The following is a 24,288-nucleotide window of genomic DNA, read 5'->3' as shown; positions in this document are numbered from 1 at the left end:
GAGTAGAGTGGCTAGACAGTGCCCTCGGGGCTCGGCCCTCCCATCACTCGGTATGTTTTACATGGATGTGCTCGGCCTAGGGCACCGCCTCGCATCAAGGCATAAGTTACCTGATACAATTTAATGCAGCGTTTCCATGCTTGCCATGGCTTGGCAAGCATCCACAAGGCGCAATCGTCCACAAATCTCGCTTGGCATTTGGAAGTCGTTTGTACACGCTTGTGAATGCGTCAGTGTATTACGTACATCCAAGCGTTTATATTCATTTATACGTGGGAGAGCCATGCTTCGGCACGAATGGGCCGGCTCGACCGGAGAAATACCACGTTCTCACAGAAAACCGGCGTGAAACAGCGCTTGCGCTGTGTTTCGCCGAGTGAGTGAGTTTACCGGAGGCCCAATCCCCTACCCTATTCCCTTCCCTACCCTCCCCTATTCCCTTCCCTTCCCTTCCCTACCCTTCCCTATTACCCTTGTGGCGGTACCCACAATTCGCCTAACATTCCTGCATCGCGCTATCGAAGTTTCGGAGAACGGCAAGATATATACAACGTCTGAAATGACGTCAGTGGGCTTCGGCCTGACCGAGCATGCTATCTCGCTCGGTCGGAAGATCTTCCTTTACGGCCGCCACTAACAACGTTAAATTGGTGACCACCGACAAGAACACGCATCCTTCTGGACATCAATCATCATCAACACTCCCCGCCCCTCCGCACCACGTCAGCAGACATCAAGCATAACCGGGTCGCCTCGACCATAAGCCGCGTTGGAGGTCCGCGCCGGTCGAACCCGCGTCTGGCTTGAACGGGGCAGCCATAGGCTACAACGACCGGTCAGCAAGCAGAGCACGGGGTCCCTCTCCTGGTCAACACAAGCGCATCGAAGAATACCACAGGTCTTCGGGGGGGAGTGATGTGGCGGTACCCACAATTCGCCTAACATTCCTGCATCGCGCTATCGAAGTTTCGGAGAACGGCAAGATATATACAACGTCTGAAATGACGTCAGTGGGCTTCGGCCTGACCGAGCATGCTATCTCTCTCGGTCGGAAGATCTTCCTTTTCGGCCGCCACGAACAACGTTAAACCCTATTCCCTCTTAAAAGGCCGGTAACGCACCTACAGCTCTTCTGATGCTGCGAGTGTCCATGGGCGACGGAATTGCTTTCCATCAGGTGACCCGTTTGCTCGTTTGCCCTCTTACTTCATAAAAAAAAGCAAGTGCCCTTTGATCTGTGTCCAAAAACCGACACTACACCGGATCGGATACAAGCGTCCACACTTCACAAGCTCACGCAAGCCAAGCCAAATACTCTCTTTACACGCTTCAAGTGCTTGTGGACGCTGGTCAAGGCTTGGCAAGCGTAGAAACGCAGCATAATGTAAAGGAGAATAAAACTTCGCGTGATAGTTTATAGTTATTGACGAAAGGAGATGCGTTTCTTTTTACGATAGATACTCGTATGTAACAAAGTTACGTATCTATCGTACGTGTAATATTTTCAAAGGAAATCAGTCAGTTGGTCCGTAAAACTAAAATCCATCAGTATTTTTACAGTGACCAATTTTTATAGTACTGTGACTGACTTTGATCATATTTTATTCGAATACGGCATACTTCAACGTTTCTTTTTTAACATTCAAGTCTTCTAATCTTTGCCCTGAGAGCATAAATCGCTTCGTCCGCTAATTAGTGATATCGGTAATGGCGGTCGATATCTCCGCAAATGTTTCCAACTGAATTTTAATTATAATTAGCTTAATTGTATTTTATATGTCTGTTTATCGCTTTAATGCCACTTAAGAGAGTAATACAAAAATTAATAAAAACCGTGTCTGAATTGGCTACAACTAGTACTTACTCATAACCTAAGAACAAAAATAATAATAATAAATAAATAAAATAAAAATTGTTTTATTTCTGAATAAATTTGAATCAAATGTTTTCAGAACGTTGAACTAAATGTTGCCTACCACCGGTTCGGGAACTAATTGTTATGCTATCTGCAAACTATACAGTGTGTAACAAAAATAAGTGATAATACTTTAGGGTGTGTACGTGTTCACTGTGAAAGTTGCGTAGAAAGACGATTTTTTTTTTCACTTTTGTATGGGCAAGGGTCCGAGTCGAGCGTCAGGAGTATCCCCACACGTACACACCCTAAAGTAATATCACTTATTTTTGTTACACCCTGTAAACCTCGTAAGCCGTATAAGGTCAACCAAAGGTCTTGTAGAGGCTCCGCAGAGTACCACCAGTATTTGAGATAAGGCATCGCAAGCGCCATGTCATTTAGAAAATCCCAAAGAATGTTGATATTTTTGCCGTCTTATCAATCGAATGCAACTTGACTCAATCCATGGTGTTCGTTATTAATTGGTCCCTGGGAGTGGTGGCAGAACCTGTCCCTCATTACACCGCCTAATTACAAACCAGGCCTCGCCATCGCGAAAACCGCCCGTTATATACCCGTTTCACATTGACTGGAATATGTTTAAAAACATGGTCCAGGCCAGACTCACGGTCAAAGGGTTTATGCAGTGACGGATTAGCCCTTAATCAAATTAAGCAATAGGGATGATGAAGAAGTCAAAGATTAGCGAATTTTGTTAATAAAATAAAGAAATCACGGTAAAAAATAAGTGTTCCCAAAATTTCAGCTTGATAGCATTTGTATTTTTTTTGTTATGCGCCTTCAAAGTTGGATATTCAAGTCGAATTTTTTTTCAATTAAATTTCTTAATATTTGTATACAATTCGATAACTTATGCAATTAAAAGCAACTTTTGTTATGAAACCACTTTCATAAACGCAATATTTAATATACCTGTCGAACAAAGTTGTCTCACGATGCGTACAAACTACGAAAGACTGACGTCATACTTTCGTAGCACTTTGTATGGAGCGTTTCGGGCAGGTCTTTTTTATGAGGTATTTGAATTGTCATATCTTGGTGAATTTTTAGGCTATCAAAGTCATTCTTTCAACGATGTTTCTATTTTTTAAGTGTCTTTCAATTACCGATAAGAAAAAAAAATAGTCATCATGCCTAGGGCATCACGTCTGAGGGGGCACCAGAAGAGTAAAGGTTCAAAGACAGATTCTAGTTGAGATACGGATATGGGGGCCCACAGGCATGGATTGCTTAGGGCATCAAGTAGTCTTAATCCGTCACTGGGTTTATGGTCCGACTTCATAAAATCTTAGCAGGCAATTACTATGTGAGTCTTTAATTGCAATATGTACTGAATGACGCCAGCAAATCAGTTTTTTGTTTATTGCGCTGGAACCGTACATTTTTGCAGGATAAAAGTAGCCTATGGTCCTTTCCCGGGACTCAAAGTATCTCCATGACAAATTACACAAAAAGTCAATTCAAGAGGTTACAGAGTACAGACAGACAGACATACTTTAGCATTTATAATATTAAGTATGTAATGAATTTCTCAAGAAGAAGTAAAGCTTGTGGTATGATTCGCCAAGTGAATCAGGTTCAAGAGGCCCAAAGGAACTGAAGATTTTAAATATTTTATACCTTGTCGGCTTGTTTTATTTTAATTTCTTTGCTATTTTATAAAAAAAAAAAGTTCCGAGGACGACTGCCGAACACATCGCGCCCCACGTCGCAGACAATACGTGTTTAGTGCTTAGTGTTAGTTTTAGTATGAATGTTATGGATGTTAGTCTATAAGGTATATATAATATGGGCCAAGATGCCTGATCTAAATAAATAAATAAATAAAATTACGCACCTTTCTTTCTCAGCAGTCAGCACGCTGCACGTAAGGTTCGGGCTTTCCCCGAAAAGCGGGACTGAGCCTGTCCCGCGTTTACATTTAATTTTGATGAAAAAATCGGGACGTCCCGCCAAAATCGGGACGTCTGGCAACGCTGCATGCGTAGTACATAGGTACTAGTTGCCACAGTCCACATATTATAATTTGTAAAGTACCTACTTTACAAATTATAATGTGTGGTTTTGTCTAATACATTGCAAAGGTGGAAGCGTTAAAAATCACCGATTACTTACCTTTCGAGATTATAATAATTGTATCATACAAAATAATTTCTGCTGATAAATTAAAATATAATCATGGTCCCCATCAATGTGAAGAACCCTGTAATAACCGACCACGATAATAGGTCTGCACGATCTCATTAAGTGGAGGCGGGTATCGTATTCTCAACTTGTCAGGGTTGCCAAGATGGCCGCTTTCCGCAATTCGCGCCCTTGTAGCATACCGCACCAGTCAACACTCAACCTGTTTTATTCCAGTTAAAATTTAAAATAAGAACGTTAAAATTGAGTACCATAATTATTATATACCAACATAAAATTAAAAACTTAGTAAGTACCCACTTACTTAATTCTATTGTTTGCTTGCAATGCGATCTCTTTACAGATGAATAACTATAATATATTCGTCTTCGATTGCCCCAGATCGACGTCGATTTACATGCTTACTGCTTTGTTATCATGGTTATGTTGTAATATCTATGCATCATAATTCATAGCCCATAGGCCATGGCCAAAAGTTGAGAAGGGCCTTTAGTCAGTGAACTGGTTTTGATATACTTAATTTGACATAGAGCACGACACGAGCACTAAACGATTCACTGTTTCGGCATAAAGCTGTGTTCAAAAAAATGAATGTAATCTACAGTCTAGTCTGCAGCAGGCTGCAGGATGGGTTGAAAGAGTTTTCACTAAAGTTATCCTTATGTTGTTGCAGTTGGCATAAAATGCCTGCTGGTAAAATATTAAATAACTGAAGATTCTATGGGTGTGTTCCGAAATATACACCAGTAAAAAACTGGCCAGCGGCCAGTGCTCATGAGTATGACATCTAATGACGCTATACTTTTGATTGCACCGTAATCTACTGGTCAGTGCATTGACGTAAATTAAGGGGTTTGCCCAGAGTGGCAAAAATGAGGGGCGGCAAAAATGACTTATCTTCATAGCCATTAGCCATCCACTACCTAAGTTAGAGAATTTTACCTTGCAACCTACTTCAGGTTGGATAGTGGAATTTATATCTACATATTTTACTTAAATATTACCCCCCATTATCTCCTAACAAAACTAGGCCATGACTTATTTATGGTTTTCTGTATCTTTACATACAAAAAATTATCGTTGCCCGGAGCGGCTAGATAGGGCCTTGGCCCCTGACATTGACCGTCAGATTCATGACGTCATGAGCACTTGCCAGTACACTGGCTCATATTTCGGAACACACGCTATATATTCGTTTATAATTGGCGAGCTGCGAACCACACGCGAGCACGCGATCGCTCGCTGTTTATTAAAATGGTCAAGCAATTTCTCAATATCTATATCTCTTGGCTTTGAAGATCATTGATAATATAGAGAAACAAGTAAAAGCTTTCCTCTGAAGATTTAATACGTCATGGACATTCCTGCGATATTTAAAGTCGACCGCAGCCTTTTGGTGATAATGCTACCACCAATACACCACTTATATTTCCACATACCGGGATATATGGAAATATGAGTGGTGGTCACAAAGGAAGGTAAGTGTTCAGGCCGAAGCCCACTTTCGGCATTTCAGACTCTATTATGACTTATTTCGCGTCGATAACAGAAACTTTGATATCGCGATTCCGGATTGTCCTCTGTTTTGGTCCACTACAAGGTGAGGCCAAACGAGGGTAATTTTGTGAGTCGTGAGGCGCAGAATTTCGGTCGCGTAAATTATTTTTCATGCTGCAGCTGATCATGAGTCACAAAATTAAGCTTGTGTGAATGAAGTAGGAATTTTCTATGTAAATGAATGCGGCAGAATTTCTGCCGACCGAAATTCTGCGACTCTCGACTCAATATTACGCTCGTTTGGCATCACCCTAGTTTCTGCATATTCCCAAAGGAGGCATCGTTTAACTATGGTAGTTAAAAGCCAATAATCACCGAGACTCTAGTTACAAGTAGTTAGTACTGACTATATAGGTATAATAATTGGTATTGTGCGTGCTGCAGGAAGCGTGATGTAGGGCTCTACACCTGGCCCCGATGACCTGAGCTAATGGATATACTAGGTCTAGAATGTTCTACACTTAATCGGCCATTCTCAGGTTTGGCATTATTTTCCTAATTACCGTTACCATTTTTTTCTTCGCTAATTTGACTTAAACTCATTAAAATATGAAAGTAATGAAAGATACGGATACAATAATAAATTTGGCGTGGTACAGTTAATTATAGTTTTTTAGATAATAAGACTTAATTTTTTTATGGGTACGGTAATTAGACAAATGTAAAATTTTGTGTAACGGTAATTAGAAAGCATTATAATACTATCTAAAACATCATAGAAAAACACTGATTAATAAGTTGCACATGTATAATTGTCACAAAAGGGGTAGAATAGAATAGAATGTCCTATACAACAATAACCTGCCAATAGTAAGAAATAGACACTTTCAAATAAAATCTGAAAAATGAAAAAATAACAACAAATATTGTTTAATCGGTAGATATTTATTAAGATCCAGGTACGATGAACCTAAAAATAATTATATTCTAAATCTCTTTGGACAGAATAGCAACTCAAATGTAGCTCACAGCTTTTACAGCTCGAAATTTACTTATTTCTGTTTTCTCGTAATTTTACAAGTTCATCTCTATTTATGAACACTTCTTTCTCGATTTTTTTTTCCATTCTTTCTTTTCTTTTTGTCTTTTGTAATAAGCTCTAAAGTTTAACGCATTTCTTTTTTGAGTTTTCTTCCGCCATTTTGTTGGAATGGCGCTGATAAGCAGTATTTTCTTTTATTAAGTATACTTTTCTTTCACTTTTTCCCTTGATCTCTGATATAGAACTGGGCATAAAACTTCAAATTTTTACTCGACGTTTCCAAGGAACAAGCCTTCTTTTCTCCAATTTCTCCTCTGGTCATTTCCATCCAAAAAAATTGTATATAATTTTATGAATACTCAGCATATAGATATCTAAATCTATATATATAAAACTCAAAGGTGACTGACTGACATGGTGATCTATTAACACACTGCCTTATCAAACCATCAAAACTGGCAGTTAATACCCTTAGAATGATGTTATGACTACTTCTGACACGCTGCATCAATGACGCCCCTCGTTTCCTTAGTATGGCGTTACAGCCATCAGTGCGCATTTCGGCAAACATACCTGAGGCACTACAGTACCTCAGTAGTCCTTGGGCCTCGGCATACGCTTGACACTTGCCTAGCAGTTTTCTGAGGCCACTGATCGAGAGACTGAGCAACACCATGTCATCAGCATAACTAAAGTAGTTCAGCCGTACTCCACCAATGGAACAACTGACATTAGTGCTGCTCAGCTCCTTGATCAGCTTATTTACGTAAAGGTTGAACAGACGAGGACATGTTAATCTACCTTGTCGAACTCCACACCTTAATTTATACTCGCTAGAAAGAGCCCCAGACCACTTTACAACATAATTTTAAACCGATCGGGCTAATACTTTCCATGCATAAATCTACTATGACATAGGCATGTCCTAAGAAAGGGTTTTCTTAAATTCTACCTCCAAGGGGATAAAATAGGGGACGAATCTATACTTATAAAATTATATGTCCTGACTGACTGACTGACTGATTCATCATCGCTGAGCAAAAACTCTAAAAGTTACAGCCACGAAATTTGGTGAGTAGGGTTGTTTTATTAATTAGACACCCACTAAGGAGGGAATTTTGAAAATTTTACCCCGAAGGGGGTGAAATAAGGGTTGAAAGTTTTAATGAAAGTCCGTCATTTCTTGAGTTAGAAACATGAAACTTTATTTTTGGGTTTCTGATTAAAAATAAATGGATAAATATTTAAGCGTTTTTGGAAATTCTTCCCCCAAGGGGGTGAAATTGGTGTTGAAAGTTTGAATGAAACTCCGTTCTTCAGTTAGAAACATGAAATTTTATTTGGGTTACTGATTAAAAATGATTGGATACGTGTTTAAGCGTTTCTGAAAATTCTACCCCCAAGGGAGTGAAATAGGGGTTGAAAGTTTAAATGAAAGTCCGTCATTTCTTAAGTTAGAAACATGAAAATTTATTTTTGGACTGCTGATTAAAAATGAATGGATAGGTATTTAAGCGTTTTTAGAAATTCTACCCCCAAGGGGGTGAAATTGGGGTTGAAATCTTGAATGAAAGACCGTCATTTCTTGAGTTAGAAACATGAAACTTTATTTTTGTGCTACTGATTAAAAATGAATGGATACGTATTTAAGTGTTTCTGGTAATTCTACCCCAAGGAGGTGAAATTGGGGTAGAAAGTTTCAATGAAAGTCCGTCATTTCTTGAGTTAGAAACATGAAAGTTTATTGACGTTTGCGTTTGACGTTTGCTTAAATAGGGTCCGTTTTTACCCTTTGTATAAGGAACCACAAAAACAAAAAGGAGAAAACTATCCATCTTAGTTATTATACTATGTTAACGCGGATGAAGTCGCGGGCAACAGCTAGTGATTGTATATAACAATACTTTTTAACGCGGGCAAAGCGCGGGCAAAAGCTAGAATTATTAAAGACTCATTCATGATAATAATAATCTATGAAAACCGCGAGAAAACTTCAAATGATAAAAAAGTACCAGTTTTTCATACAACGGTAATTAGGAACATATGGTAATTAGTATACGGTAATTAGAAAAAGTTAGATTTTCTTGAAAAATTTAAAAAACCGACAAAGTTTGCAAAAACTTGCTGAGGGCAAAGTACGTAGGCCAAATTACTTTCTAGATTGACATGATCTTATTTAAAAATCAAGTAGCAAAATAAGATTACGGTAATTAGAAAAGTTCGTTACCAAAGCTACGGTAAGTAGATACTCTCGTGCTTCATCGGCGGCACACTAACATTAACGACGTAGGACCGCTGATGGGCCGTGGAACACGCTAAGGAGAAGTGACCCGTGCACTTATAATGTGCCAAATCCTGTTATTTTTGGGTGTGCGCCCGAAAACAGCATGCATTACGGTAATTAGAACTTTTGATAGGACAAGCGATTATTTCATGATAACTATTTATAGGCTGGGCCTATTGGGTCGATATTTTCCAATGCGATAACCAATGTGTATGAGCATTTAAAACGATGAATAGATCATGGTTAATATGTATGTTATAAAAATTATAAGCAAGTTTCGAGATCAAGTTGCCGTGGGGACACGTCACGGTAATGAGAAAAACATGATTTTTGAACACGACTTAAATTAAGAATTAGAAGCCTGTGTTTAAGTTTGTAGCTAGTAACGGATGCTATCTACCGTTTAAAAATATTGCATACTTGAATAAGATAATTTTACAGAGTATACAAGCCCGGGACACTTAAATTTTGCTCTCCTGAGAATGGCCGTAATAACCTATGATGTATAGGACTTCCGCGCCAAGATTCTACAATGCAACATTGCAGCTTCGATCCTGTAGGGCGGGGCTAAAATGGTCACATTTAGCAATTCCTCTCAATCAATTCAGCAAATGAATTGTCAAAACTGTCAAAATGACAAATGTCAAATCAGTACAAAAATACAGAAATGAATTGCAAGCAGAGTTGCATTTTGCGATTTTAGAAAAATGAATCATATTATGATTCATATCACGATTTTTTTTTATGAAATAAGGGGGCAAACGAGCAAACGGGTCACCTGATGGAAAGCAACTTCCGTCGCCCATGGACACTCGCAGCATCAGAAGAGCTGCGCGTGCGTTGCCGGCCTTTTGAGAGGTAATAGGATAAAAGGGGAGGGTAGGGATGGGAAGGGAAGGGAATAGGAGAAAGTAGGGAAGGAAATAGGGTAGGGGATTGGGCCTCCGGTAAACTCACTCACTCGGCGAAACACAGCGCAAGCGCTGTTTCACGCCGGTTTTCTGTGAGAACGTGGTATTTCTAAGGTCGAGCCGGCCCATTCGTGCCGAAGCATGGCACTCCCACTTTTAGTATATTGAGACTACAACAAAGCCAAATCGAATCGAATCTGCAATTGACGTTCGCGTTGGATTCATAGTAGCAGAGATAGTAGATTTAAAATCGAAAAAAGCTGAACCAGACAAAGCGATGCATCATCCAAGACAGTACAAATTTTAACCGACTAAAAGGTGTCGAGGTTTTATAAAATTTAGTACTAGTTAAGTATTGAGTAATGTCCAGTCCACGTCCAGTCTGACATCTCTGCAGTTCATACTTTGCGCACCTTATTAGGCATTGTCTTAACCACTCAACTTTCAAATGTGAACTGTCTGTGAACATGACGACTATAATTTTTGTTTATATCCGTGGTAAATGCTTATTGTTCCTGGACTTATGACCAAGTGAAAGAACGTAATATAAATTCTGGATTAATTATAATTATTCAAACTTGTTGATTCTTCTAACTAATCGAAAGACAAGATGCGATATCTAAGTATATTGAGACAACAGCTTTGCAATAAGTAGGTAATTAAAATATTACATAATATATACGTAATAAAAGCATGATATACAGTGTGTTAGTGTAAACACCGTTATCCTTGAAACCAGCAAATAAGCCCGTCAAAATGAACAACTTTTTCTATGAGAACAATGCTGGGAAATAAAAAAAAATGCCGTCTTCATACCCATACGGATGCCTGGATCGGCAATTTGTATAGGTATGAAGACGGATTTTTTTGAGTTCCCAGCATTGTTCTCATAGAAAAAGTTGTTCATTTTGACGGGCTCATTTGATGGTTTCAAGGATAACGGTGTTTACACTAACATCTTGTATTATATTATACAACTACTAGAATAAATATAGCAAAATCAAAGCCAAGAAAATCTCTTTAGGTGTATAATAGCCCTTAGCTAAACGCCTACCGATTATACAACGAAGCGAACAATTCTCAGTTGGTATTTGGTACGAGTACACAAGTATCTGTATGCAACAACTAACAAGTATATCTCATGCAATTTTCACTCTCAGGAACTATTGATTCCCAAATTGGCGTCATTAAAGTAATTCCTACGTGCAGATATTGTTCGACACGACTCGAACACCTGCCGCATTGTAAAATGGCGTAAGCTTGGCGTACGAGTTGTTGGGTTACATTACCTCTGACTTCTGAGAGGCCCTTATGTCCATGATATAGGTTTTAGAAATTCAAAGCGCAAACTGCAGAAAAGGCGAAAACTTTAGGGCTTTTGACCCAAATTTTGAAAAGCAATCAAATCAATCATATTATTTTAATAAGTAAGTATAACATGTTTTAGGCTGAGCAGAATAAAAAGTTATTAATTAATAATAAGTTATTACTATACCTGAAAAGAAACTGTCTGTGTAACAAGGACTAAAGTTTAAACATTAAAAAAATTGGCCATGGAGGGTCCAAATCCAACCAATTAATAATATTAATAGTATCGAGTGAGTGTGTTTTATTTACTTGATTCAAATTTTGAACTTCGTAAATTATTCGATTTATTAAAATAATATCAAATTTTGACTATTTTCGTTCTAATTCGACTTTACTATCCCGGTGTAGTTGTATTAAGTCCTGCAAACGCCTTGTCTCTACTCTCTACATCTACAGGCGCATCCGAAATTATTTTTTAACAAAAATTTAACCCGACTTCCAAGGTAAAAACAATATTCTTAAAATGATCTAAAAATGATTTAGACGTGGGAGAGCCATGCTCCGGCACGAATGGGCCGGCTCGACCGGAGAAATACCACGTCCTCTCAGAAAACCGGCGTGAAACAGCGCTTGCGCTGTGTTTCGCCGAGTGAGTAAGTTTACCGGAGGCCCAATCCCCTACCCTATTCCCTTCCCTACCCTCCCCTATTACCTTCCCTTCCCATCCCTACCCTCCCCTATTACCCTATTCCCTCTTAAAAGGCCGGCAACGCACCTGCAGCTATTCTGATGCTGCGAGTGTCCATGGGCGACGGAAGTTGCTTTCCATCAGGTGACCCGTTTGCTCGTTTGCCCCCTTATTTCATAAAAATAAAAAAAAGTATGAAATAATTCTTATTCTACTATTAGTGCCATTTTCAAAATTCGACTAAACCTCAACTTATTCTGTACTTACTCAATTTTCATTCGTTTGAAGTCGGTACTGGCTAAGTTCTATGTTTCTCAGTGTAAGTACAGAATAAGTTGAGGTTTCCAAGATCTAGAGACACCTTCGTATGGAATTTCACTTATTTGTTACATATGCTTGAGTTACTAGAAACAACACCTTAACCACCATGTGTGTTTATATAAATTTCAAGAATTTCCCTCGATTGCTCATAGATTCCGTCATCAGATCATCACCTTCGTAATAATTGTACCAAATTCGGATTATACCCTATAAAACAACAAAAGAATTTTCGAAATCGGTCCACAAACAGCTGAAAAATGATCAAAGATAATATCTGTCTCGATGAAAAAAACTATGAAAAATACGTCTAATAATACTAATAATAGAGTCATAATGTGATGTTGCAAGATCACATTATGACTCTATTATGAAGGGTAGAGATGATGATGATGATTAATCTAATGTACCATTAGTACAATAGACATAACTACTGTTTACTCTGCCATTAGCATATGCCTTCAATTGTTAAAACGTCGAAACTCCCAAACATATGTTTATAAGTAGGCCGGAGATATGTTCACCACCTTCGAACCGTGGTATATCTTGGTGCAAAATCTGACTTTTTGATAAGATTTACTTGGAATACTTCATTATTTATATCAAAATCACTATAAGTTTTCATTTCAAATACCTCAGATTATGAATCGAAATCACAATATCATCCAGATAAATGGGTTTTTTGTATAAATATCGAGGAATTCCCTCGATTACTTATGGATCCCATCATCAAGTCACCTTTTTTATGAACATAGTACCAAATTCGGATTAAACCCGATACAATAGCGAAAAAATCTTGAAAATCGGTCCACAAACGGCGAACTGATCGTTGAACATACAAAAAAAATATAATAAACAGACGAACATATAATTACAACCTCCTCCTTTTTGGAAGTCGGTTAAAAAATACGTTATACGACGTAGATTGGCAAAGTGTCGTGGTTTCCAACCACGGCCACAGTTTTCAGACTTTAACACGTGACCACACCAACTCTGCCTTGGCAGCTGTCAAAACTTATTATCCTCCTGATCCGTCCAATGTATGATTTGCCTGACGTCTATTAAACGACTAATTGCTAGCCACTGCGGATGTGCCACACTGATGTCTCCGCCTCTGTGTGCAGAACAAATACCTGGTATTAGCCATCATTCGCCGCTTATATAAACATGCTAAATAGTAGGGCAGCAACGTGTAAGAGTCATATAGTTGGTAGACTCCTGGAAATATTCAACATACTGGGGTACTAGGGTATTAGGAGCTGTGTGAAGCATAGTTAAACTTGTAGAGTTCTGAAGCCACTTTAGCAGCTGTATAACCAGGGTAACAGTGTAAGAGCAGTTGATTAGAAGTATAGGGAGTATCAAAGTTTTAAAGCCCATAGCGCTATACCAGGATAAGAACCGACGTAGGTGTGAAATATGTGGGACCAGGGTTGCAGAAGTCTGCTTGTGCTGCTGCTATGTGGTGCGGTGGTTGCAGAGAAGTCGATCGTCATGAAAGACGTCACGATGGGATTCGGAGAAGCCCTGGAGAAGTGTAGAGAGGAAGTAAGTTTTTAAACCCATTGTTGAAAGTAATATTATAATATCCCATTCCCACATTACACATAATTATAATATCCCACAACCTGAGCACAAGTGGTACACTTTACGGAAAAACTATCGTATATAGTTTTTCCGTAAAGTTAATTGATTAATGTGCTTTAACATAGTAATTTTTATTTATACGTAGATGTGTTATCATCAGTCAAGGTTTGGTTACTATTAAAATTTAAAAAATAATCGCCCAAGTGCGAGTCAGACTCGCGTACGTAGGGTTCCGTACCGGTATAGAGTGAAAGTAGACAAAAAATTGTGTTTTTTGTATGGGAAATTAAAATAAAGTAAATATTTAAGTGGGGCCCTTAAATATTTACTTTATTTTAATTTTATTATTAATTATTAAAGTAAGTACAAACAAAATTAAAGAATTTGTGAAAATTTCAAGTGCCTAACTGTTACCATTATTGATTACGAGCAAAAAAAGCCAAAAAAATCAGGATAATAAGTAGCTAAAGTACTAGTAGCCAACTGAATGATTACCATGCTAATCAAATTCCGTTTAGTACTTTTTCCGTTTAGCTCTAGGTTCAGTTCATACTAAAATTTCTGGTTTGAAACTTAAAAATTGAATTAATATATTTTTATTATTAACTTCAGAACACGTGCCCATACTTTGGCCTTGACGGACCTGTTAGGTCAGATCTAATCTAGATCCATTGGTATAAATATTTTAGAAAAAAATATATAATTTTTTTCACGGATACTAGTATCTTTAGCTCAATAGAGTTTTTAAATAAAAACATCGGGTAATTTAATTTAAACCATATACATAATTGTTATTTTTTATTTTATTTTTATCTTATTTTATGTAAGTAAGTACGTAAGGAGGAGGCTTTTTGGTAACCATGGGGCTGTTTAAAAAAAACTTTAGTCAGTGGATTCATTGTAAAAGTAGCAGCTCTGAAAGAGCATTTTTTTATTTGTATGGGCAACCACCCCATGTCATGAATTTTCCCATACAAAAGTTATTTAAATATTTGCTCTTTCAGCGCTGCTACTTTCACATCGAAATCTATATAATTAGGGGACACATACACACCCTAAACTCTGAAGTAATTATCACTTAGTGTTGTTACACCCTGTGAGTGCCTGTGACCTGTCTTTATCATATATTTTTTGTGAGGGTCACATTAATAAAATCATCAGTCAGCAACTTAACCGTTTTACTCCCTAACCAGAGCCAGCTCTCTGAAGAGAAGATGGAGGAGTTCTTTCACTTCTGGCGCGAAGACTTCAAGTTCGAACACCGCGAGCTGGGCTGCGCCATCAAGTGTATGAGCACCCACTTCGACCTGCTGACCGACTCGCACCGCATGCACCATGAGAACACTGATAAGTTCATCAAGTCTTTTCCTAATGGTGAGTCCTGGCAGGAAACCAGGCCAGTGGCCCTTGCCCAGTGCGTGCCAGCCCCGGATTTATAAATAGGCCGGACGGCTCGTGGCAGCGTCCATAGAGGCACTACAGATTACTTACATGGAGCGGCGGAAAAAAAGTTGCCTAATCTCATAAAAAATATAAATTCGGCACTGTCGCGGGCGTTTTTTAGCCCGGTACAAATACGAAATAGACTAATTTGGGTAAATTAGCATGATTTCAGACAACTTTTGAGCGCAGAATAATGGCAGTTAATCCTATGTACCGAGGCTGATATCTAGAACTTCATGAGCCCTTTTAATATAGCCATATATAAACAAGAGTGTAGTGTAGTTAAAAATTAAAACGATCATTCACTTATAAACCGCCTTAAGTGGCCTTAACAAGTTATTATAGCAACTTAATAAGTTGTATTGCTATTTAATTTAAATAGGTGCTTTCCATTAAGTCGTATAATTATTGTCCTTATAATCAGCGCTGGATTTATATTCATAAGTATATGGCCACTTAAATTTTGCCGCCTCTATGTACGAACTCTACCGCCATTCTAGGACGCTGCCGCCGCGCCTAGGACGCTGCCGCCCATAGGCCAAGGCATAATAAACTGCCTATATACATATAAATACAAAGCTGCTGACAGGACAACATGGCAGGCTAAAGTAATCATTTGTTGTTCCCAGGTGAGGTCCTAGCGAAGCAGATGGTGGGCATCATCCACGAGTGTGAACAGAAATTTGACCACGAGACCGACCACTGCTGGCGGATCCTGCGCGTGGCTGAATGCTTCAAGGTCACCTGCATGACCACCGGCATCGCGCCCACGATGGAGATGCTGATGGCTGAGTTTATTATGGAGGCGGAGTAGACCGGAAGAGTGCCACGACCACGACGCAGGCTTAGCGAGTAGATCGGAAGACTTAAGGAACTAGTATGGCATGCAAACAGCGCTTAGCGCATGACCATTATAGGGTATATTAATAGGGTATTCCATTTTATCCCGAAAATCTGTCAGTATTTCTAATCCTTCGCATTTCTACTGCGCTCGTGCAGCGTAAGAGCTTGCATAGAATTTCGGTACCTACAGCAAGTAGATATGGCTATGTTTCTGACTGTTTTAAATCTGAACTCTTGACAATATGGTTATAAGCTGTTGTTGTTTACTTATAATAGTTTTAAATATGTTAATTTGGATTATGATTAAATAGAGCATCTCAGAAAATTGCAAACCTAATAGATCTTAGGTAAACTTGTAGAAGTTGTATAAGAAGTATACATAGCACTAAACGAAATTGAATCGTCGTATATTTTCTGAGTGCTCATATTTCAAAGGATTTAAGTATGATATAGGTAGTATAGACCACATATTATAGACAGCTGCTGTGGTCTATACCTACTAGAGAAGAGTCTGGAAAGAAGTAGTATATTATAATAATTAATACCTAATAAGGCAGATACTGTATTGGATGAAATGAGTATTGAGTAAGCATTGATTCAAAACCTTCACGTACCTAGAGATATGCTTTTAAATACATTTTGCTTCATACACAGTACCTAATCTTAAACCACTTCTATAACATGACTTAGCTTTATTCCGTGTTCAATAATTAGGTAGGTACAATCTCGAATCGCGGAGTTTTCAAAACGGAAAAAACGTCGTATATTCTTGGAAATAATCTTTATAATACGAATAATAAATATTATAGCAATTAAAACTTCAGTAAGGTTTTTACGTGCTGGGCTAAACCGATTTTAGTGTTATTTATAATTATAATGAACAAAACGACCTCTGCTCTCCCAAGGACACGATTTTATATAATTTAGGTTTTATACATAGAATTTGTATGTGAATAAATTTTTAAACGTTCATTTGATGAATGACATTTCTTTGTTTGGTTTTTTCCCATGCACCTAATAATATTAAGTATACTTATTATAATATTATTATAGATTCAAATGTAATTTACTATACTTATTACTTACCTACTAATAACTATAACTACAAAGTCACCCAGAAAGAAATAAAGGCTTGACGAAGTATTTAAAATTTTCTTTTTATTGCAGAAGAAATATGTAGAGGTAGTAGTTGCTTACACGACATAAAATTAGAGTTCAGCTACAAAAGGGGATGTAGCTCAGTGGTAGAGCGTTCGCTTTGCATGTGAAAGGCCCCGGGTTCGATCCCCGGCATCTCCAATTTTTGCTTGCATGCTTGCTAGTTGCTACGTGCGCTACCTTCAAATGCTTATTGTGCGTATAAACGTAAAAAATGGAGTAATAAAGAAGTACTATAAAACTTTTTAAAAAGATGCACAAAAGAATATAACGTAAAGTCTGTCTGTCTGTCTGTCCAAAAAATAAACACAATGACCCCGACGTGATTTGAACACGCAACCTTCTGATCTGGAGTCAGACGCGCTACCGTTGCGCCACGGAGTCCTTGTGACTCTTTTCGAAATTATCAAACATAAGTATGATAAGTACTTCAATTTAACATGAGGTAATATTTATTTCTAAACACAATAATATTTAGGTTAGGTTATAAAAAAAATATATATTTTATGTTTCATTGGTAAAGTAAATAACCTAAAACGGGACTAACTTCTAAGGGTGGGTTGCACCAACTTACTTTAACTATAAAAGTAACGTTAACTATAACTACAATGCAAAATGGCGAAAAAAAGGAACTAACGCTGTCATCATACAAAAACGCCATTTTTGACAGTTCTCCTTTACCAGCAGCCACGTTCATTTCAAGCCTAGTCGGACCAGCTGTCATGTGTCATATTCTGTGGTCAAAGTTAAGGTTAAAGTTAAAGTTAGCCTTAACTATACCAATAACTTTCACCATAACTTTAACCACGCCTCTGGTGCAACCCACCCTAAAAAAACATTATACCTACTATTCCTACATCGATAATGGGTCATCAATGACGCAAATATGTCAAGGAATATTATTTCCAAGTTCCAAATGACTTCCGAAAATGATGATGAATACGAAAATCCGAGGCGAGCCCGCATCGCACAATCTGGGTCATCTGCTCAACACGTTTGGGAAAAACCGGTTTAAAACAATATCAGCGGCAACACCTAAGCTGGGCAGGGTCTGTCACATTAAAATATGTAAGTAGACATTTTGTAGCATTTCTAGGTGTAGTTGCTTAGCCCCGGCAATACCTAGTCTTATTATGCGGCATAATATCGTAAGACTACTAAGTCTTACGATATTATGACTTACTTTAGCTATTTTAATAATGTCATGATTCAGCCTAAATAACTTATAGACTTTGAAATTCAGTTTTCCATAATTTTCTCTGGCATAAATTCATAATCTAAATCATTGATGTAGGTACAGTCAGCTACAAATATTATTGTCGACAAAGGGCCGCAAATAATAATACACATAAAATAGAGTCATAGACTCTATATTATGCTACATGCAATATTTTCGGTACCTACATAAGTATTTTTAATCAATAAACGAGCAGACTGATAACCTGATGTTGAGTAATAACCTCCTCCCATGTCACAAGTCACAACTCAGAACACAACAGGAATTATACCCAAACACGTCGCTACATAAGTTGCCTTAGAGAGCTTGGTATTGGTCCCCTCGAGACGTCTCATTTATGTCGAAGCACGGCTCTCGCAGACCTAAATTAGTGAATAATATTATCCATACTTATAATAATTTTACCTATAGGTATCCTACTAATATTATAAAGGCGAAAGTTTGTTTGGATGTATGGATGTGTGGATGTGTGGTTTGGGAGTTTCGGAGTTATTTCAAGAACGGAAAGCATATGCTACTATGCAAATTACATTCATCATCATCATCACTACCATATTATACCATGCATCGTCCCATGATTATGAGCATAGGCTCATAATCATGGGACGATGCATTGTACCAATAACAGGGTCATAATAGTATGACCCTGTTATTGGTACTTTTCATAGTCTTTTAGATCGAGACTCGAGTTTGTCAAGCGATAATTTAAAAAATCTATCTATACATATTATAAACCTGACGAGTATGTTTGCTTGAACGCGCTAATATCAGGAATCACAGGTCTGATTTAAAAATTTATTTCAGTGTTAGATAGCTCATTTATCGAGTAAGGCTTTATATTATCAGTTATCACGCTAAGACTAATACGACCGAAGAAACTCAGGAAAATGTGGGAAAAACGGGGGAAATATTAGAAAGGGTTTATCTCACGAACTACTATAGACTAGACCACATGAAGGGAGTATAGCTATTTTTTATGCGAAAATGTACGGTTTCTGATTTACTCTCTAATTTACGCGGGCGAAGCCGCGCGGGACATCAAGTAATATTATAAATGCGAAAGAGTGTCTGTCTGTCTGTCTGTTACCTCTTCACGCCCAAACCGCTGAACCAATTTGGCTGAAATGGACAATGGATATATTTTGAGTCCCGGGAAACGACATAGGATAGTTTTTATCCCTGAAAAATGTACGGTTCCCGCGTGAAAAACTAATTTTGGCGCAACGGAGTTGCGGGCGTCATCTAGTTAATCTGTTAAAGAGAAATAAAGCATATCTTTAGTTCAACAATGCTCGCAAGCTATTGTGAAACTATTGCATAATTATTATAAATTGTGTCGGCTGTAAGCACGTACGAGCCTCTTGGAAATAGAAACAAACCCAAGAAACATTACCTACTCATAAAGGAAAGAGCATCAAGCTAAATCAGGGTAAGTATTAAAACTATCCAAGAATTCTGACTCCCGAATCCCCATTCCCGATACAAGTTCGGGAATACACTATGAGCCATACTGAAGTTTTTTAAAGAACCTTTATAGGCTTTATAGACAGAGTCTATTAAGTATAATATTATTAATAGTAATGTACTATCAGAGAAGTTGATTCCTATGCAAATCGGGGACCTAAGTAGTTTGGTTGCGTTACGTCAAACCAAGCTGACAGATCAGCTGACAGATCACAATTAACATTGAATTGACATATTCGACCAAATAACGGTCTGTCAATTGCATAGGAATCAACTTCCTCGATGGTAGGTACAACAAGAATCTTTTTCAAATAACTTTGTACCTAAGTAGAATCGGTAGACATCGGTAAATAAAGCAATTAATAGTATACGTTACGATTATTAAAAATGTAAATTCTTTATAAATATACATAATTTATTATTATATTATTTACAATCGGTTCTTTACCACTGCTACGTCACGTAAAAAAATAAAAATACCCCAATAATTTCCGCGAACCGCTCGCGTATCAAAACAACATTAGCTGACTTTCATCACAAGCTATACATCACATGGGAAAATATTTCAATTCTATATCTGTTTTATGCCGGGGCCTTCCCAGTTCATTATCCACCCATGTTGCGAACTTAGGTACACTTCATCACGTTCATTTCTGACTGGAAAAGTTTGAAACCTTGAGCCATCGAAATGACACTAAACCTCTAGATTATAGAAAGTTCTGTAGAGCTGTAACTTGTTAGTGCAGACTAGAAACCAGAAGATATGTAAGAAACGCAGCTCCTTAATAGCATCTCGTAAAATTTAAAAAGGACAAGAAGAGAACGCTTTTCTCTACGAATCAAAATCTTCAGTGCGCCGCGCAGTGCGATTATGAAATAGTTACTAGTTTCACAGTTTATACACTAATGAACTTAATGGGGGCTTATTCATAAGCAATTTTTTGTAACTAGCTCTCAAATACCTAGGTAGAGCTAAGAACAGCTTTACTGTAGAGCTAAGAGCAGCCGTGCAGTACCTTGAGAGCAGAAACTGATTTTTTTTTGCTCTCTGGTCTTGCCCAGGATACTGTACTATGTACTACAACTTTAAAACTCTAATGTGAATTTGTTACTTAGGTACTATTGTAGTAATCAATTAACATAATAGAGTTTGAGAGTTGCAGAATAGGTTTTATTTAATTTATTCAAATAATTGCGTGTGACTGTACCTCAAATCGCATAAATATAAAAGATCCGACGCAAGATTATCCGTGCCAGTTGCGACTCAGTGGAAGATGAGGCACGTCATCATGATCGCGCTGCTAGCTGCCAGCGTCCTTGCCAGACCCGCAGACGTGCCAGGCAACTGGCACACAAAGCACAAGCAATCGCTGACAGAGAAAGCAAAGGCAGTGCCAGAAAGAACGTTGGTGCCAGAGAGACTGTTGGAGCCAGAAAAACAATCGATGTCAAAAGGACCATTGGTGCCACAAAGAAAAAAACTTCTACTGAAAGTACCAAACACGGCTGGTCAAGATTGGTACAACAAATTCAAAGAGTACGAGTTTGATCTATTCCTCGACGAAAAGGTCGTTTAAAAATAAAAAAAGCCGCGAAACTTTTGGAACTCAAAAAAATTCGGAAGAAAATTTAAAATTCGAGAAGAGAATTTTCGAAATTCAAATTCGAAACTTCTGTGGACCGTGGGAGATTGAAAAATGTTGAAGACTGTGCCATAATAGTGATAAAAGAGAAATAATAATTTATTTTGTTCTACAAATTATTTCGTGATGACGAATGCAAAGTGATTAGTGCCAAGTGGAAAACTCACGGAAAACCCAGTGTAACAAACATAAAAGGGACAGAATAATATTATGTTACATCATGGTTTTAGAATGTGTTTAAAATTAGAGTAGGTAGTTATCGTATTGTGGATAGTTCTAATTTCAAAATATCTTACTTTAATCTTATCAGCTTAAATATAAGCATGGCATAAGCGCTATTTAAACGGCTGATAAGTGATGATCCACTTCAAACATTAAAAAAACTTTAATGATTAAAATCTAAACTCTAAAGTCATTAGACGGTAATTCAGCATGACATTCATCTACGTGACAGATGACAGTATAATTATTGTTGCATGACATCCGATCGCGAAACGATCATGCATGCATGTTGCACAAATTGCAATTTGCAGGACGAAAAATTAAAGAACTTGTCAATTAATTGCACGTAGTTTGCATGTCATTCACATCAATCAATGTAACAATAAACGATAATGCGTGCATGGCAGCATGTAAGTTGTAACCATCGTGTTGTAACGCATGTAATGCTGAATTATCGTTTAACCGACTTCCTTTGTGCCTTACTGTATAATGTTCCTAGAATGATTTATTGAATAATTTAAATAATAATACCTACTTTAATTTTAATTATTATTTAAGTGTTTTCTTTGATGCCACTGCCATAATAAAATATTGTTTAAGTGACTATTAATTATTTAGGTAGCATTATTATGATATTTTGTGTTAATTTAATTTAATTTAACTATACTTCTTTATATTATGTAATATTAAGGCTATGTGAGTAAACAATTATGAAATCATTATTGAGCGCATAATTGCAAGAAAATTATAGTCTTGTTTTCCAGCCATTTGGTATCTAATATCTATGTTATGTATCTGTCGCAGCCGACTGGTTTAAATAGCCGTTCAATCAAACAGCTAGCCCTTTAACTGAACAACGCCTTTCAATCACACGTCTAGCTTTTATATTGAATATTTGAGTCGCTCAAAACGTTCAACACTACAGCTGATTCAAAAGCCGCCGTCTAATTAAAGTAGTTCAGCGCGCACCGCTGCGGCGCTAGGTGCGTTTTATTTACAATATGGCGTCAAATAGCAGGTGTTTGTTGGTGTTTGTGGTTGTTTTTCAGAAAGAAAGTAGTTAATAAAAGTTACAAGTGTTATTAAAGAGACAAAAATTGTAGAGGCACATACGAGTGAATCAAAATTTCAACAAATATTCGAGGAAAAATTACGGGATTATGAAATGGATGGACGCAGCCCACCGGAAAGGAGGGTTCGGGGGGCACAGCCCCCCGTCAAAACAAAAACAAACACAATCCAGAAAGTTCAAAAGTTGGTTAGGTTAGGTTAGAACTTAGACCACAACACAGAGGGAGCCGAGCGAGCGCAGCGAGCGTGCTGCGGCAGCAGCCGGCGACCGTTATCAAGCAAAAGGGGGGCTCGCCAAAACAAAACATAAAGCACATAATATTACATATTATTAATATGTAATATTATGTGCTTTTATTTTAGGTACCTACTCATATAGGTACTTAGTAAGTATAATTTGCTGCTAATAATAGGTAATAAGTAATTAAGCATAATTTACATCACGTAGGTATTTCCCTAATAAAACCAACACCGTGAAGAAACCTGTCTTTAAAATCTAATACATAATACTTTTTATTTTATTATTGTATTGACATGGACTTTATTTATTATACCTACAACAGTCAACAACTTGTTAATAGAACTTAGAAATAGTGCAAAAGTGCAAACCTACAGTACATATTGGCATTCGTTATTTTTTCTATAATAAATATAAACTCCAATCATCATCATCATCATCATAATATCAGCCTATATTCGTCCACTGCTGGACATAGACATCTCTCAATGAACTAAGAATAAACTCCAAATTCCAATGCAACCACAGATATAGATCAAGAATCAAGATAGATACCGGATGTTCCTCCATTTGTATGAAAACGAGCGTGCCACTTTTTCCAACCTACTATGACGAGGACCGATGATAAGAAACGTGCCCATTATACAGGCCAACTTTTCTATTCGAATTTCTACAGCTCAATACGGCACAATTAGGCATTTAGACATATTTAAAATTCCGATTGACGTCTGATTCTGATAGCAGACTAAAGAATAGGCTTTCGAAAGACGAGCATCACTCGTCGTTCGGGACCGCGATATGGCACGTGAAGTACATACACATGCGGTATCTATCTTGATCTTTGTCTGTGAATGCAACTAAGGCCGGTATAAATAGTCAGTACTCAAGATGCATCTCGGTCTCAAGATACGGTTCAGGCTCTATGATTGGTTGGCTATCAAAATTTGGACCAATCACAGAGCCGAATCGCGTCATGAGACCGGGTCGCATCAGTACTGACTATTTATAGCAGCCTAAATATTTTCCCGTGCCAATAGATTTTGGGGTAACCCATAATACTTATTCCTTATTAAATAGACTACGAGTAAATACATAACCCGTTTTGATAACAACACGTACGATATTAATCGATCGGTTTAAAAGTACCTACTTGGATCAGAATATAGAGTTTCCGAAAATAGAAACACTTCTTACTGAAAATTACTGTATGCGTCATAAAGATTATTTGAATTATTATTAATATGCTAAGAATAATAACAATTAACAATAAA

The 24,288-nt window shown here is 37.6% G+C and overlaps 1 protein-coding gene and 2 non-coding genes across 3 annotated transcripts; 2 read left to right on the top strand and 1 right to left on the bottom strand.

Annotated features, from left to right (window-relative positions):
- Positions 1-13,317: 13,317 nt before the first annotated feature.
- On the top strand, positions 13,318-16,075 carry LOC121737268 (general odorant-binding protein 1-like). Its single transcript, XM_042128893.1, has 3 exons — positions 13,318-13,659; positions 14,892-15,072; positions 15,771-16,075. Exons 1-3 carry the CDS (start codon positions 13,531-13,533, stop codon positions 15,953-15,955), a joined length of 495 nt encoding a protein of 164 aa, XP_041984827.1. The 5' UTR covers positions 13,318-13,530; the 3' UTR covers positions 15,956-16,075.
- Positions 16,076-17,211: 1,136 nt separating this feature from the next.
- Positions 17,212-17,283, top strand: Trnaa-ugc. Its single transcript has one exon. It is a non-coding gene; the product is annotated as a tRNA-Ala (tRNA).
- Positions 17,284-17,454: 171 nt separating this feature from the next.
- Positions 17,455-17,526, bottom strand: Trnaw-cca. The gene has a single exon. It is a non-coding gene; the product is annotated as a tRNA-Trp (tRNA).
- Positions 17,527-24,288: the final 6,762 nt, after the last annotated feature.

This window comes from Aricia agestis, chromosome 20 (assembly GCF_905147365.1).
Source record: "Aricia agestis chromosome 20, ilAriAges1.1, whole genome shotgun sequence".
Lineage (NCBI taxonomy): Eukaryota > Metazoa > Arthropoda > Insecta > Lepidoptera > Lycaenidae > Aricia > Aricia agestis.
The sequence above is the reverse complement of the archived record's forward strand: the minus strand, read 5'-3'. Positions and strand labels throughout refer to the sequence as shown.

Excerpts from the sequence above, each read along its gene's own strand:
- LOC121737268 (XM_042128893.1), top strand. The coding sequence starts at position 13,531 with ATGTGGGACCAGGGTTGCAGAAGTCTGCTTGTGCTGCTGCTATGTGGT. Across the intron at positions 13,660-14,891 it reads TGGAGAAGTGTAGAGAGGAA|AGCCAGCTCTCTGAAGAGAA; the intron begins GTAAGTTTTTAA and ends CTCCCTAACCAG. Across the intron at positions 15,073-15,770 it reads CATCAAGTCTTTTCCTAATG|GTGAGGTCCTAGCGAAGCAG; the intron begins GTGAGTCCTGGC and ends TGTTGTTCCCAG.